Source organism: Artemia franciscana, chromosome 12 (assembly GCF_032884065.1).
Source record: "Artemia franciscana chromosome 12, ASM3288406v1, whole genome shotgun sequence".
Classification (NCBI taxonomy): Eukaryota; Metazoa; Arthropoda; class Branchiopoda; order Anostraca; family Artemiidae; genus Artemia; species Artemia franciscana.
In genome coordinates this window covers 4,346,477-4,359,045 of record NC_088874.1, presented here as the reverse complement: position 1 = coordinate 4,359,045, position 12,569 = coordinate 4,346,477, and the positions used below count along the sequence as shown (strand labels likewise).

Genomic DNA, 12,569 nt, shown 5'->3' with positions numbered 1-12,569 from the left:
TTGAGAAAATTTTTGAAGAAATTAAATTTCGGCTGGGCGGAATCAGGCCGGGGGGGGCTGAGGACTGGGAGGGGCAGTTGCACCCGCTCCTGTCCCATAGCAAATTACACCCCTGGGCTCTCCCCACCCTCCCAACATAAGTATTATATTATACCTGCATTATAGATATTGATCATGTTTTCAAATAAGCATAAATTAAAACCTTAGCGTAAAGACTAGGGTTTATAGGGATAGGAGCCTTCTTCATATAGGATAATTTCTGATAACCAAAAGATTTATCAAAATTCATTATTGGAATTAAATTTAACTTGTTAATGGAAAAGGTAGTATGGTCTTCGCAGTTTTTTTTTTTTTTTAATTATTATTAAATGTTCTACAGTAACCTTACCTTTTAGCTAGACCAACTCAATTTGAACTTTTTTTCCCTTGTCCATTTTTTTGCTTTGCTTTCCCAGGATTTATTTTCACTTCCGCTTCGTGGATAGCGGAAATAACCTCCCTAAGATTAGACCGAAATATTCATCACAATATTTTCTTTTTACTGACTTTGGTCGGTTCTTTGTTAAACTGTTTATTTTTTATTACTTTTTATTGTCTAACTCCTTTATCTTCTGCTTAACTTCTTTATTATTTTTTTCATCTTTTTTATCATTGCATTAAGCCTTTAAAAACCTTATACACAAATGCGTAAAAGTTGAAGTCTGCGCCTACACAACATTTTTTTGTGAAGTGATTAAGACATTACAAATAAGACAAAAAAATATTAAACTTTTTATTCATCAAAAACCAACAATTTTATATACACTTGTTGCAAGGCTAAACGACTGCCGCCTGGAGAAAACACACAATTTAAAATAGATCCTTTTGACTATTTTAGCTTTCTTTCCGGGAGTTATATCGTCTAGCACCATCACAAAAACAAACACCGAGAATAAAACTTTATTTAAATTAGTCTTAAAAACTAATTGATTTTTCACTTTAAATTAATTTTTCTAACACCCCTTTTTTCTTACTTATGCATCTTTTGTAGAAAATAGTCCTACATTGAAGACAAGGCCGTATCCATGGGAGGGTTACGGGGTTTTAACTACAAACTCCCCCCCTCCCCCGAAATGTTTATCCTACTCGTAAAAAAACATAAAAAAATGAATTTGAACAATTTTTTTATGCATTTTTTGAATTTTTTTTGTAAGTCCCCCCCCCCCAAAAAAAAAATTCTGGACACATTCTTGATTGAAGAGAAATAAGAGTAACGTTATGCCGTAGAAACGTTACGGCCCTTTTTCTTACTTATGCATCTTTTGTAGGAAACAGTCGTACATTGAAGACAAGGCCGTATCCATGAGAGGGTTTGAACCGCCCTCCTGGAAAAGGTTTGTCCTTCTCATAAAAACTTGAATATGAAAAAAACAAAAATGAATATGAAATTTTGTATGCGTTTTTTGTCCTGTAATCCTAGATACGTTCTTAATTGAAGAGAAATAATAATAATGTTTTTACGGCATAACATCTCAAACTAATCTTTCTATGGTTCTTTTTTCTTACTGATACATCTTGTGCAGAAGACAGTTGTAGATTGAAGAGAAATTAGAATAGCCTTTTGCGGCATAACGTTTAAACTAAATAAATAATCTTAAATGAATATTAAGGGGTAGTTATAATACCCTTAAACTAGGTAGAAACCCATTCCAGGAACCAACGATAAACTCCTTCCCAAAAAAGTGTGCAAAATTAGGCCTAATGTACAAATACTTGGGCCTAAAAGATTCACAATTAGTTTAGCAATGCTACCTGCACAGAGACGACATACGGAAATTTCAGTTCCATTGACCCCCCAAAGACTCCCTCTAAGAATACATGGAAAAATTAGTCTTAGATGTGTTAATACTTCGGCCCAAATACACACACAAATCTATTCACGAATTTTAGAGCTAGCATTAATGCCTAAATAAAGAAAAATAGGGAGAAATTCATCTCGGGGACAGCTCGAATATTCACCCAAAAAAATCACGGGAGAAGTAGGTCTAACTGTTTAAATACTGTTTAAATACTGTTTAAACACTTGGTAGACCAGTAATCTCTTTGTGGGAAAGGCACCACTAAGGCACCACTTTAACCTAAGCTATCTCATTCGAAATTTTGTTTCACCATTTTAATCACAGAAAAATCTAAACACAACAGAAATAGTGTCTGTCTAATTTTCTTTAGTCTAATCATAAAACCAATTGAAATGAAATTAGTCACATACTGGTATATATTTTAAAGTCCGTATATTATTACGAGCACATGCGGTATAGAAAGGATTTTATGTGTGTGTGTATTGAGGGAGGGAGGGATCACATACGGAAAAACGTTAAATAAAAGTTCGAAATATCATTGACATCAACCGGAGTGCAGGGGGGGGGGTCTTTCTTTCTTTTACACTGTAAGCACATCTCTGGCAGCAAGGGTCCACACAGTCAAAACATTGCAAAGGAGTGAGATGATTTTTACCGAGAGGGGGGAGGAGTGGGTAAATTAATTGCATATTTAAAACTAAGAAATCTAGAAACGTATAGAAGACTTCATTTGGATGCACAGACATATCCAAGAGAGGGGGGTACCATGCTTAGCTCCTCCCCTTTCCCCCATTAAATATTCCAATTGAATTCGGAACAATTTCTCCGAATGGTAAGTTGGTCGCAAATTGCAGGCAAAAAGGCTATTTCTCTTATCTTCTTGAGATATCAAGAAGATAAGTTGAAAATCTTACCCACCCACCCCCAACAAAATCCTACATATGGACCTGTTTGGATATCATGACATTATCCCACCAATTTTAGTATCCAAATCAAAGAGCTACATCTTTCGGCATTTATCTTTTGACTTTAAGCAACACAGCTCGACGTGATTAATCACAAGAGAAATAAGTATGTGAAAAAATCTTTTTTTGGTTCTATACATCCATTTGGATATGAAGCACCCTGAGATGAGCCCCTCAGAGTGAACACTCTGGGGGACAATCTCATCGAGGTCCTTCGTCATTCCTCGTTGTTCAACAGACGCATTAAACCTAGATACTAAAATAAGTAAATCGATAGTTGCGTATGGAACAATTGACACGCATGCTGCTCCGACACTTGTGCGCAATACACAAAAAGTAGGCCTGAACGTTCAACTACTTAAGCCTAAAAAATGGATTCACAAAGGAATAGGAGAGAAATAAGTGGGCGATTTGAAAAAAAAAAAAAAACTAGACCTGGTATTTTCAACAAATACCTTCCCATGAAAATAAAGCTAACTAAAACCGTTGCACTTAAGTGCAGCGATACTTGGACCTTGAAATGCATAAAAGGCAAAGAAAAAGGTAAAGGATACGGCATTAGACTTTACAGTCCCTACCGGCGGTGCTGATCTCCGTTTCTTGGCCCTTCAGCCAGGAAGTGCAATGGGGGGTTGGGGGCCAACCATCCTGTGCTTTCGCACACCCTTCCTGTTTACCTTCCCCAGATTTCTTCAGGTACCCATTTGAAATGGGTACCTTGAAATGCATGCTGCAGCGATATTTGGGCCTAAAAAATTAGACCTGTTATTTTCAACCCATATACATATTAAAATTATTCCCGCAAAAATAAATCTAACAAAAACGGCTGCACTCCGGTAAAGGACACACCTCGGAGTAAAACGATCTTAAATGAACATTAGGAGTAGTAGTAATACCTGCACACAAAAAAGCCTACCCATGAAGCACATATTAAAAGCCATTTTAGATTGTTGCTAGTTCAAATTCTTCAGTTTCAAGTTCACAAGCTAATATTCTTGCAGTATATTTATCTGCAGTAAAAATTTCTATTTTAATTATATTAACTTTCTACATTAATTTCTATATTAATACAATTTTATATAAAATTTCTTTTAAAACTGTAAAAAATTAAACTAAAAAAATTAAATTATTTTTTTAATTTTTAAATAATAAAGTTTCCATACTAACAACATATCTATATTAACAATATAGAAATATCTCAATATTTTCTTGCAGGCAATATTTTTTGTATCTACTATTTCTGGATTTTAAACAGTCGCATTGAATTTTTTTTTTTTTTACTTATTTTTGTTCTTTGTCAATATTTCTATAAGAGCCGTATAACCCTTTTTCGTAGCGGAAGAATTTACATTCCTAAGCCCCTACATGCAGCTATATCTGGTAATAACCACTAAGCACCAATAACTGAACATAAAATACAAAAGTAAAAAAGCACCAAAGATCTTATAAATAATTAAAAATTTTTAGAATGGACGGAGATTGTAACAAGCCACAGTTGTGTTGGAATTTGTACTTTTAGCTCAAAAACTACCCAGAATAATTTCACATTTTGACTATATACTTCGTAATAAATAATTTTATTAACCATTTTTTCAGACCGACTGCGATTGTAACTATAAAACAAGTAGCCATCATAGTCCATTTTGGAATGAACGATATAAAACTTAGGTTTAGGTTTATCAAAATAAGTCAAAATCTACAGGAAAAATAAAGTTTTAAAGCTTTAAGATTTAAAGAGGGGGGAGGAGGATGATGAGGAGGATTTGAGTTTCGGAAGAAATTTTGATCTCTTACTAAAACTTGTTATAAGAAATTTTCAATAGCTTGATTGCTGGAATACATGCCACATCCCCTATGTGCAGATAGCGACATGCGTAGTGCAGGATGATAAAAGAATAAGCACCTTATCACAAAACACCAAATTAAAAAATCACCAAAGACTGTTTAAATAATTTAAAAAACTGAGAATGGACGGAAATAGTAACTAAAAAAGGTAATAGCCTAGGATCGTTTCATTTTTTTGGAACTTAACACAGAATAGGCTTCATTAATTTCAATAAATTTGATTTGTGCCAGATCTTTTTCCCTGGGGTCTTGGAACCGGTCAGGGTGCCACACCTTAGACAACTCTCGCCATCTTTGTCGAATTTCGTCCATGCTAACATCTTTTGTCAAGTTCATGACCTGAAAAAAACCTACTAAAGGTCTGTTCTGAACAGGGAGGTAGCTCGGATTCCATTTCAGCGAGTGCATCAAGAGAAAATATCTTACAGGGCAATTATTTGAATGGCACAGAGCCCTATATTAGCAAATCTACAAAAAAACCATAGTGGATCTAGCTGGGAAAACTGCGACATGCTTGAGTACAGAGGATTTTTTTTTTTTTGCTTTTGTTATTTTGGTAATTAATAAATTTTTTCCCGAACTAAACGATTGAAACTCTTATTAGAGGAATAAAAATTTTTTTTTGGAAATATTAGTTCCCTGAGTGAAATTTACAAGGAAACTAAATAGGAAGGAATCTTTGGAGCGCTTCCGAGAAACTGAAAAGAAGAAAATTAGAACTACATAAATTTAAAAGGAATTATAACTACTAGGGCCCCTACCAATGCCCCATTGCCAAGTCGAAATAAAATAGCACAGTTAAAAATAAATTTCCAAAAGTAAATAAAAAAAGAAATAAAAAAGGAACAAGAGCTAAGAGCTCATATGGCACTTGTGACGAGGCGAGAAGAGCTAAGAGCCAAGAGATCATATGGTATGAGCTCTAACAAAATTCTATGAATCAATAGATTGATTTAAAAAGGAAAATATGAGGCTTAATGCCAGTCAGGATTTAAAATAAGAGCTCTGAGTCACGATGTCCTTCTAAATATCAAAATTCATTAAGATCCGATCACCCACTCGTAAGTTATAAATACCTAATTTTTCCTCTCCCTTTAGCCCCCCAGATGGTCGAATCTGGGAAAACGACTTTATCAAGTCAAATTGTGCAGCTCCCTGACACGCCTATCAATTTTCATCGTCCTAGCACGTCCAGAAGCACCAAACTCGCCAAATCACTGAACCCCTCCCCCCAACTCCCCCAAAGAGAGCAAATCCAGTACGATTCTGTCAATCACGTATCAAGGACATTTGTTTATTCTATCCACCAAGCTTCATCCCGATTCCTACACTCCAAGTATTTTTCCAAGATTTCCCCCTCCAACTCCCCCCAATGTCAAACGATCTGGTCGGGATTTGAAATAAGAGCTCTGAGATATGAATTCTTTCTAAAAATCAAATTTCATTAAGATCCGATCATCTATTCGTAAGATAAAAATACCCCAATTTTCACGTTTTCCAAGAATTCCGGTTTCCCCCTCCAACTCCCCCCAACGTCACAGGATCTGATCGGAATTTAAAATAAGAACTTTAAAGCACAAGATCCTTTTAAATATCAAATTTCATTAAGATCTGGTCACCCTTTCGTAACTTACAAATACCTCGATTTTCAAAATTACCCCTCCCTCCAATTCCACCAAAGAGAGCAGATCCGGTCCGGTTATGTCAGTCACGTATCTTAGACAGGTTTTTATTCTTCCCATACAGTTTCATCCTGATCTCACCGCTTTAAGTATTTTCTAAGATTTCTGGTCCCCCCCCCAATTACGCTTGATCCGGTTGAGATTTAAAATAAGAGATCTGAGTTACGAGGTCCTTCTCAATATGAAGTTTCTTGAAGATCCGATCACTCCTTTGTAAGTTAGAAATACGTCATTTTTTCTTATTTTTCAGAATTAACCGCCCTCCCCTCCCCCCAATAGATCGGATCCGTTCCAATTATGTAAATCACGTATGTAAGACTTCTGCTTATTTTCCCCACCAAGTTTCATCCCGATCCCTCCAATCTAAGCATTTTCCATGATTTTAGGTTCCCCCACCCCAAACTTCCCCCAACGTCACCAGATCCAGTCAGGATCTAAAATAAGAGCTTTGAGACACGATATCCTTCTAAATATCAAATTTCATTGAGATCCGATAACCCGTTCTTAAGTTAGAAATACCTCATCTTTTCTAATTTCTCAGAATTAACCCCTCCCCCAACTACCCCAAAGAGAGCAGATCCGTTCTGGCTACGTCAATCATGTATCTAGGACTCGTGATTATTTTTTCCACGAAGTTTCATCCCGATCCCTCCACTCTAAGTGTTTTTCAAGTTTTAGGTTTCCCCCTCCCAACTCCACCCTCCTATGTCACCGGATCTGGTCGGGTTTAAAATAAGAGCTCTGAGTCACGATATCCTTCTAAATATCAAATTTCATTGAGATCCGATCACCCGTTCGTAAGTTAAAAATACCTCATTTTTTCTAATTTTTCAGAAATAACCCCCCCCCCCCCAACTATCCCAAAGAGAGCGGATCCGTTCCGTTTATGTCAATCATGTATCTAGCACTTGTGTTAATTTTTCCCACCAAGTTTCATCCCGATCTCTCCACTCTAAGTGTTTTCCAAGTTTTAGGTTTTCCCCTCCCAACTCCCCCCCCCCAATGTCATCAGGTCCGGTCGGGATTTAAGATAAGAGCTCTGAGACACAATATCATTCCAAACATCAAATTTCATTAAGATCCCATCACCCATTCATAAGTTAAAAATACTTCAGTTTTTCTATTTTTTTCCGAATTAACCGGCCCCCCACTCCTCCCCCCAAATGGTCAAATTGGGAAAACTATTTCTAATTTAAGCTGGTCCCGTCCCTGATACGCCTGCCAAATTTCATCGTCCTAGCTTACCTGGAAGTGCCTAAAGTAGCATAACCGGGACCGACAGACTGACAGACAGACAGACCGACAGAATTGGCGATTGCTATATGTCACTTGGTTAATACCAAGTGCCATAAAAACGATAGTAAACTTGGAAAACAATAGTCAATTTGTTTAGAAAACTGAAAAAAACTAAATTAAAACTAAATTACAAAAAATAAAACAAATACGGCGTTTGTACGAATGTGTACACTACTACTGGGGTTTCCAAGTTTGAAGTCAAACTTGGGCTTCCTCTACCATCTATTTTCTCGTTCTATATAGCATTCTACATGGCCACTAGTCATAGATGAAGTTTTTTTTTTTTATGCTCGTAAGTACCCTCATACAGTCTCGAGGAGTTAATCTTTTCGCCTCATCCATGGAAGGAATCTTGTCGAAAAGCTATGTTTTTACAAGAGGCGAATTTTGCTTTGGCAGCCAAATTAAAGGATGGTAAAAAAAAGCCAGTCGGAGAGGCGACAATGGACCACCCAGAAGAAAAAACAATACAGTTTAAAATACGTTTTCAAACAAAAAAAATGAGAAAAATTGTCAAATTGTGTTGAAAAAAAAAAAAAAAAAATTAAAAATCAAAATTACATTTTAAAAATCAAGTAAATATTTTACTCTTAAACAAATATAAGGAAAAAGCAAAAAAAGAGCGAAAAAAACAAAACAAATGAATACAGATAGTATGTTCATGTACATTTGTATGTTTTATTTTCTCGAGACAAGCTTAGGCTTCCTTTAAAATCGATTTTATCTGCTCTATATACTATATTCTTTATGGCCACTAGTCACCAGCTGAAGAATTTTTTTCTTTTCCTTTTTTTGAAGATTTATACTCATAGCTCTCCTGATACAGTCTCGAGGGGTTAATCTTTTCGCCTCATTCCTGAAAGGAATCTTGTTGTAAAGCTTGGTTCTTGCGAGAGGTAAATTTTGGTTTGGAAGCTGGAAAAAAAACCACCTGGAGAGGTGACAATGCACTTGCCAGATCGAGAGGCGACAGTTCAAAATCGACAGTTCAGATCGAGAGGCGACAGAAAAAAACCTTTATTCAGCCATCCTAGACGAGTGGTCGGCGGATAGCTTTATAATACCAACTAGATTGTATAAGATATTGTTCCAAGTCTTGATCCGTCACGATGTCTACGATTGAAAAGGATAAAGTTCAACTGGCTGCAAAGTCAATTTAGTCCCTTCTTTTGATATTCTTTTGTTATTGTTGTTTTTTCAACGCTAAGGAATAGCCTTTGATCATGTGATTACTATCGCGTTCTTCTTTGAACATAACGTTTTAAAAGCTTCGATAGGCTGACGACTTCAGCGTTTAACCGATAACAAAGAAACAAAACCAAAGTGTTGCTCTCGCAACACTTTATTCGGCGAAGCCGGAGAAAGATTGCCGCAACACTTCACGTTGCTCAGGCAACGTAGGTCTAGTATTTGTGTCAGTTCAGGCTGTTGGAGGACCTCCAGAGCGAATTTGATCGTCAACTGACATTTCACCACCTTTAAAATGGGAAACCACTCAAACATTTGAGTTTTCACCATAACACCATCCTTGTAGGCAGTTTTTTAACAATTCATATATTAATATATATATCTATAAATTACTACTACTACTACTACTATTACTACTAACTCACTGCAGCCCCAAGCCGCCTGAGGCCAACACAGCTACGCACACTCCTCCTCCAACCTAATCTATTCAAGGCCTCCCTCTTTATACCTTCCCAGGAAGTTCCCATTTCCTTTAAATCTTTATTTATGACATCTCCCACCCCAGACGAGGACGACCTACCTTCTATTTAGCCCCAGTTAGTTGGTCAAAAAGGAGAGAGAGAGAGAGAGAGACACTTTTTATTATACATATCATCAATATACAAAAAAACCACATCAGCCACTTTAGAAAGTCAGAGACTTGTTAGTAGTGGCTGATAAACATTAATGAGCACCAATACCAACAACATTAACAAAAAAAGAAACAAAATGAAACAAAAAAAGTGGGAAAAAGAAAACAACAGGAAAACAAAGAATAAGAAAAAAAAAAAAAAAACTTAAAAAAACAAATCAATAAGCCATCCCATTTGAATTATTTATTTATTTTCTACTCAAAAGGTGATTCTTCAGTCTACTCTTAAACTGGCTAACATTTTCAGATAACCTTATACTCATTGGTAAAGAATTCCACACTACTGGTCCAGCAAACTTGGGACCAAAACTTCCCCTCTAATAACTGTGGTCAAAAAGGACAATCTTATATTTATTTAGTCTTTTTTCTCCACTACGGATGGCTGAGTCTCGGCCGAAAATTTTTGCATTTTTTTTATTTCACAGACTTTGGTGCACCTAATTTTTCTTCGATAAAAATGTTTTCTCGTTTTGGCAGTATCAAAGAAATATTATTTGCTAAAATGAATCACATGCTTTTTTAATATGTAAAATAAGAAGGAATATTTTATGCTGCAACTGGCTGCTTTTAAGAAACAAAACTGGTATAATTTACTTACTTCTAAGGCGTGGTGACGGCCAGAAGGGTCTAATTTTTTAGATAAGAATTCAAATGCTTCACTGAATCCTTTGGTTCTGAGCATATGAAAAAATTCTTCCATTAGACGATAGAAATTCTTCCATAATGGTGAATTGAAAAAATGTCGAAGGGCATCTCGAACTTTGACTGATTCGCCCGTTTCGCCGTCAAGGATTTCAGCGTTGAAATAGAAGTAGGACAAAATCATCCCCCAAAACGCCATTAGACAAATTATCAAATACAGTACATTCCTAAAAAATATTAAAGAAGAATCTAACAAAAAACACAGATAGGCTTCCACCAAGGGCTAAACAACAACTCAAAACCAATACTTCAACTGAAGTTGATAAATTGTCAGATGTTTTAAAGTATCCAAAGACCATAATCCGTTTTAAACATTCCTAAAAAAAGACCATGCAAAAAAACTGAGTATTTGAAGCACCAAGGACAGTAAAAATTAAATCTAGTTTTGTTTAAGCTAATACCTCCACGACCGTATATGCCTTAATAGAATTAATAAAAATCGGGAATTCAATTTTTGCAAAAAGAAAAATCTCCACATTCAGCTTTTTGTAGCAAAGGGCGCTAAGTAAAAAACAGCAAAACATGGGTTGAAAATCAGCAAAAAATAAGCTAAAACATCTGGGAAAAACAGTTCAAGAAGGTGCAACCTTTCTTTGAAGGTGTAGTAGCCTATGGGAATCAACATATTGTAAATGTTTGAACTTGTACGGATGACAAAGCGTTGCCAAATTTAGCATACAAAAATACATTTCTGGCGGTTTTCGTGGCGATCGAAAAAAATAGCACTTAAAAAAAGTTTTTTTTTAGAATCAGATGATATGACAAACTAGAATAAAATAGTAAACAAGATTTTTCTAGAGACATCGAGAGCTTCAGTAATTTTTTATTTTACGAGGTGGTCAACTCAGGTGATTTACCGACGAATTTTGGTGATCTTTTAGATGATAAGCAAAATTAGATGACTCGCGGCAGGTACCTTGACCACAAGTTGGCGCGCAATTTGAAACTTATAATAATTAACTGATCAACTGATGTCTTGAATAGTATTTAGCCTGGAGTTCATCTATGTTCGCTTAGTTTTACAGTTAAAATACTTTATTTGTTTTATTACTGTTTTTTTTTACTTCTAGTTGTGTTGCTCGAATTAGTGGGGAATAGCTATCACTTTTACAAAGAATCCTTTTCCTACTAATAAGCTGAAGCGAGCTGACGAGTGACTAAAAACACTGAAAAGATTATCAGTGTGATCAGCTGAATAACTAGTAAGCTGAAAACAAAATAAATGCCAAGAAACTGAAAGGCCTAGACGTTTCCAATAGTCCTAGAACCTACCTACTAATGGGTCCTAGAATTAATGGGCCTGAAAAGGCCAAGAACTTTCGTAATGATAAGCTGAAGCGAGGTGGGATAGTTAAGCTGAAAACAAAAGGGACAAAAAAAATTGAACGGCCTAGAACTTTCCAATAGGCTACCACCAAAGTATTCTCATTTGCCAAAAGAATATTTCGTTTTTTCTGTCATCTTTTCAATTTCTAATAGGACCCTTTTTCACAGAAAAGCTTAGTTTGTACTCGACAAAAGTACATTAAGGAACTTTTCAAAACTACTTAAAGAATCGTCTGAGTAATGAGGGAATGTTTGTAGCAAAAAACTTGCGTAAATATCCTTTAAATAGGTAAAAAGAAAATCCCAAACTTATTATAAAATACCAAAATTTATGAAAAAATGAAAATTTTCATAGTGAAACTTCTCACTATTTTAGAGTAAAGAACAAACTTTAATCTTTTCAATTACCATGTTTTAATCAATTGGGGTTTAAATTTACTTGCAATATCGTATTATCATATATTTCTAATTGTATAACATTGGAATATGATTTAATTTTTGGATTTGTCACCATCTCTTTTATGAAGATCCATAAAGGTGTTTTTTACAAACTAGGGGGGGGGGGCATTTTGATGTCGTCGATACAGGTATTTTTCAAAATCAAGGGGTTCAATCGCCTCTTTGACTCTTCGATCATTTCTGCGGCACGTTTGATTTAACTGATTTGTTTCAATAATGATATTATTTTATTCGTTTTAGCAGCCACATTTTTTAAGCACAATCATTTCTTTGAATTTAATTTAGGTCACATTTGCATCAATAGAGACGATTTGATATGGTGTAAAAAAATTTAATAATTGTTCAATATTAGTATGGATTTTAGATGGGTAAGATCATTCAGATTACTATGAATACACGAGGGACATAACCAAGGTACGATAAGCTAGTTCTGGAGTTACTTGGTTGTTTACATTTGTTTTTTTATAGGCGTATATTTTGGGAATGATACCTAGCACGGAGATACCATAGATAATTTATGTTAGGCACGCCACTTGCCTGGGTAGGAAATTTAAAGTGCCAAAACCCTATATGGGAG

At 35.5% G+C, this 12,569-nt stretch overlaps 1 protein-coding gene across 6 annotated transcripts in view; it reads right to left on the bottom strand.

Annotated features, from left to right (window-relative positions):
- Positions 1-758: 758 nt before the first annotated feature.
- Positions 759-12,569, bottom strand: part of LOC136033595 (uncharacterized) — a 29,814-nt gene continuing 18,003 nt past the window's right edge. For all 6 annotated transcript variants that reach the window (XM_065714370.1, XM_065714372.1, XM_065714369.1 and 3 more), the window contains exons 5-6: positions 10,104-10,374; positions 759-4,987 (exon numbers count right to left, since the gene is read on the bottom strand). In XM_065714370.1, coding sequence (XP_065570442.1) covers positions 4,805-4,987; positions 10,104-10,374 — 454 coding nt within the window. In that variant the 3' untranslated portion in view covers positions 759-4,804. The remainder of the gene's footprint in view (positions 4,988-10,103; positions 10,375-12,569) is intronic.